Here is a 4,882-nt window from a genome sequence, read left to right as displayed (position 1 = left end):
GTCCCTGATGGCCAGGTTCATGCCCTGGCCCCCTGCAGGCGAATGTATGTGAGCGGCATCACCGACTAGGAAAATAGCAGCACCAAGAAGCGTGAACGTGCGGTCAGCGACAGCTGAATGGGTTCTGAAACGTGTCGACCAGACCAGCTGGTCGACCTTGACGGGTGTCGGGTTGAGGGACGAATTCGATGTTATATACGCTGGGCCGTACATGTCGATCAATTTCTAGATGTACTCCTTCGGTGGTGCATGGGGCGGGTCTCCGTTCTTCACTGGTACGGCAGAAATTATACGGAAGATGAATTTTGTAACGGGCTTTCCATCACGCGTCAGCTCGGAATTAAAGTGGTTGTCGAACGGTGTGAGCATCAGGAAACCATCTGAGGAAATTATGATATTGATGTGGCCCTCGATGGTCGATAGATAGACAGGTTCGGGCTCGAACGTAACATCTGCACTGGCCATTTGAGTCAGTACATGATTGCCTAAGTTGGGGCCTTCTGGGTCAGAGAACCCTATGCCGGTGATGGTACGGATCTGGAGATGGTTGTCAGACATTCCACAAAGCTAAGCTAGCAGGAGCTGAGGTCTCACGGTTGAGCGGGCGCCATCTGCACCGATGATATACCTGGCTCTGACTATTTGGCCATCCTTGAACGAGACGTCGGTGACAGGACAATCCTCTTCGTTCTGTTTCCTGCCAACAACCCTGTGTGGGCGCTGCACTCGAACCCCAAGGCTCTGCAGCTTCTGCCCAAGCACAAGCTCCGTCACATTATGAGGGGATAAGAGTACGTAAGGGTGGGTCGAATATTTCTTCAGAGGGCCGAATGTGGCCTCGAAGATCTGCGAACTGCGAGATGCCCTTCTCCTTGATGGCTTGAGATAGTAAGCCCTCTGCTGCATCGATGCTGGCTAAAGCCTGCGATCATAAGGTCATCAGTGGGCCTTCTTATGAACGCTCAAGTGGCACTTTACCTCGACGTTGCATCCATTCGAGGTCCGAGACAGCCTCATTATTGTATGGTCCGTCAGATATCGAACTTGTCTCTGGAGGGTCAGCAGGTAGAACCGTATGAGATTTCTTGATTGCCCAAGATGAACCTTCTTTCATACGGTGTTGCATGACATCCATGAGCTGATACAGGGGAGGGGCTGAGGTGTTTGTGCGCTTGTCTGAATATTCTCGTCCGCTTGTGAACATGTGGTGGCGAAGAAGGTCCTAGCTCTGCAATGGCATAAATCTTCGTCTCTGGTAGGATTACACAAGCACTGACACTCGAAAAACTTACTTTGTCAATCATAACATTGATTCACATCGAGTCGACAAACGTGCGGCCGAACCAATCACTTGCAGTGGTTGCGTCTTGATCTGTCGGCGTAAAGCGTACGGAACCATATCCACGCTGTGAAGGTTCTGGGATGTGGGCCTTGTTGTTCTAAGTGCTTTGGGAGGTGATCTGACGTCAAGTATGCGAGTCGATGAAGCGTAACATTGTTGCGAAAATAAGGAAATCTCAGGCCAGAATTGCAACTGTTCAAATCACAATATTTTGCGATGGCTTGGCCATTGTCGTTCCGCTCAGGCAAGACGAAAAAGGTAGGAGAGCCACGGAGGACTGGACGAAACGATAGAAAGTTCACACGGCGCACGGATTGTTGGTGTATTCATGGGGATGCAATGGTTTGCTATTACTCACAACTCCACCATTTCTTCAACAGAGGTCTACCAGTCTATGGTACATCAGGCCTTGGAGTGGACACAAGTAAAGCATGTTAACATCGATATGTTGAGTTCCTTACCTATCTTGTTATCTCGTACACCTTCGTATACCATATGACTCTCGTCTTCTCTCAGGCTTCTCCGCACGTTAATCCTCCGGACTCGTTACCTAATCGACTCTGCTGATATTTGTACCGCGCTTCGCCTCTTGACCACCTCAGTATTGTTCTTACAACTCTACTGAAGTGTGTACTGTGTCCGTCGTATCACGCCGTCTTGTATTGACTTGTGCACTAGCCTTTGTCTAGGTACAGAATAATAGTATCGTTCTTACCAGAGCCAGAATCGCGTCCAGCATCCAACCCGACGTATGATGATATCAAGGCGCGGTTGCGATATGAGGACGTCAAGTGCGTTTGCGGGATTGACTTGATCGATGGCGCTTCAGGAGGCGTCGTGGACGAAGTGGTTTGTTGGCAAGAAAAACCAAAGTTGAATCATTTGCTCCAGAGTGGTAGAGATCGTCTATCTTGCCGTTGACAGGACCTGTACGTAGACTCGGTAAACCGACTCTAGTTTCGAAATACAAAGGATCGAAGGAGATCATGGTGGTGGGAGCCGGAAAAGTACTAGTCACAACTGTATTACTGAGCCATTTTCGCGGGGTGTGGGAATTCAGTTCTTGGACTTACTAAGTGACGTACTTTCAGGAATCAGAACGTCGCAGCTGAAACTGTGGTCAAGTTCGAACCTCCTCCTGCCTTTTATCAGAACCCAACGTGACCCGTTTCACACCAATTGACCTGACTGCACCGATAGCGAAGCCTGTAGTTTTATTCCCACATTTCAACCCACCTCTCCGTCCTTCACATTACACGGCCAAGTGCCGCTTTGGCCCAAACAGAGGTAGTGCGAAAGTTATAGGACTCTCAATGGCGTCCTATTCACGGGACGATTCTTCACCGAATACGGCGCAGGCCCATTCGCTTCTTATGACGATATGATAGCATGGTTTAAACACAAGTTTGACGTATCTCAGCGGATGAAGAAAGCGCCTCTCGACGCTCCGCGGTTCGACAGCTCGTGGCCACCAGTCTTTACACACCAAGACTTGTGTCCCCAGAACATTTTGTTAGCACGCGATAGCACGTTGTATGTGTTGGGCTGGCACAGATCTGGGTTTTTACCCTGCATGGTTCGAATATGCCAGCAAGCGCTGTGACGTGCACTTCGTCATGTTTATGGGACCTTCTGATTCCCTTTATCTCTCACACCATTTCCAGTGAGTCGTTCCCTGGCAGAGATCAGTTTTATAAACAATCCAGCCTTCCACTCCAGGTCGCACACGAAAGCTCATAGCGGAGTACCGGAGTAACATTGGGTGGGCACTTCACATTGGTGCTGTTATTGTGTAGTACTTGACATGTGATACAAAGTGCCATGACGTGCAAGTCAGCATCATGCACTGTGCTAACTTGACCATACCAGTCCACGGTGATGTGAGTTTCGCATTCAGAACTAAGCAGTCTTGTCATCGAATGATTCCCAGTGCAATCAGCGAATTGCTGCCTGAACTGCGTCACGACAGATGGCAGCTTGGATTGTGATGCACTTCAGACATGTAAGCAGCATGCACGACATAGATGGCAACAGTCTCGAGTTTCTGCTTCATACATTAGGGTCTGTTTGGACAATGTTTTTTGCCAACCAACTTCGAAATTCCAGTTTAACACATACAAGACCAAATAGTCGGAGACCGAAAATGATGTCACGCTGATAACAGTGATATTGATGAGCCCATACATGATATTGTTGTGCAACACCAAGGATCCCAATGACCTCAATGCTGACCTCGATCCGCTAGACCCACTAGACCAAGATGGCACCGTCATCGAGGAACATGATGACAGTGCGGATGAAGATCCCAATTGTGCTGATGTGGTGGACTCTGACCAGCTGGATGTATACAAGCTGCACTGGATAGACAGTATGTTCCGTGGTGCTGCTCGTGTAGCGATGGCTATTGCTGATGCTGCTGGCCAAGTACTCCAAGATCACTCACAAACTCACTATGACAAGCAGCCCTATCATACTTCAGCCCTGTCTGGAATGGCATGGGTCAATGAACTCCTCACAGGACACCCAGATCGCATACGATGCGAACTTGGTGTGCGGCGCCATGTGTTCTATGTACTGTTGAATCTACTTCGCGATTCAGGGTGCAAGAGTTCAAAATACATCATGCTTGAGGAGCAGCTCGCCATCTTCTTGTATGCATGTGTCACAGGTCTCTCTGTTCGCCATCTTGGTGAACGCTTTCAGCGCTCCAATGAGACAATATCAAAGTAGGTTATTCCCCAGCACTGGTTAGCGACAAATTTGCTTATTTTTGAAGGTATTTCAAACATATTCTCAATGCAATTTTCCTCCCCCCCGATTTATTCATTATATGTCCAGCTACCCAGCGCAGACAGTCCGATACCTCCCGAAATCCTTCAAAACCCCAAATACTACCCATACTTCTCTGATGCCATCGGCGCTATAGACGGTACTCATATCGCATGCCACCCTAGTGCCAATGATCGTGATGCAGCTCGTGATCATAAAGGCAACTTAAGTTACAACTGTCTCGCAGCCTGCTCCTTCAACATGTCGTTCCTTTACATACTGAATGGCTGGGAGGGGTCGGCAGCCGATGCACATGTCTATCATGATGCTTGCATTACAGAATTCAACATCCCTCCAGGCAAATACTATCTTGCTGATGCAGGATTTGCTGCATGTGACGAGCTACTTGTGCCATATCGTGGAGTACACTACCATCTCGCTGAATGGGGTCGTGGACATCAGGCGTAAGTAATATTCAACTTAGGCTACGATCTACTTGTACTTATATTGTTTTTAGGCCTTGTAATCACAGAGAACTATTCAATATACGCCACGCCATGCTCCAAAATGTCGTTGAGTGTATTTTTGGCGTGCTCAAGAACCGCTTCAAAATCCTGCTTCTCCCACCTCATTATGCAATGGACGTGCAGGTTCGTATCCCTGTGGCATTGTGCCTGGTGCACAATGTCATCTGTATTCACGACCCGAATGATATGATGGACTACCACCAGGTTGACTTGAATGAGCCTGAGTATGATGTTGGCACACTTG

At 48.5% G+C, this 4,882-nt stretch overlaps 2 protein-coding genes across 2 annotated transcripts; one reads left to right on the top strand and one right to left on the bottom strand.

The window, feature by feature from the left end:
* EDB91DRAFT_461644 (uncharacterized protein) lies at positions 1–1,228 on the bottom strand. Its single transcript, XM_041327346.1, has 3 exons — positions 979–1,228; positions 595–922; positions 1–537 (listed from the first exon to the last, which is right to left on the bottom strand). The coding sequence occupies exons 2-3, from the start codon at positions 904–906 to the stop codon at positions 226–228; spliced, it is 624 nt and encodes a 207-aa protein (XP_041168683.1). The 5' UTR covers positions 907–922; positions 979–1,228; the 3' UTR covers positions 1–225.
* A 1,438-nt stretch (positions 1,229–2,666) lies between these two features.
* On the top strand, positions 2,667–2,945 carry EDB91DRAFT_1065640 (uncharacterized protein; the record flags this gene model as incomplete). Its single annotated transcript, XM_041314790.1, has 1 exon — positions 2,667–2,945. A coding segment is annotated over one exon (279 nt), but the record flags the coding sequence as incomplete, so codon positions are not given.
* Positions 2,946–4,882: the final 1,937 nt, after the last annotated feature.

The sequence above is a fragment of the Suillus paluster genome (assembly GCF_016628075.1).
Source record: "Suillus paluster strain FC165 chromosome Unknown EDB91scaffold_321, whole genome shotgun sequence".
In the NCBI taxonomy this organism is placed as follows: Eukaryota; Fungi; Basidiomycota; class Agaricomycetes; order Boletales; family Suillaceae; genus Suillus; species Suillus paluster.
This window is presented reverse-complemented; position numbering and strand designations above follow the sequence as displayed.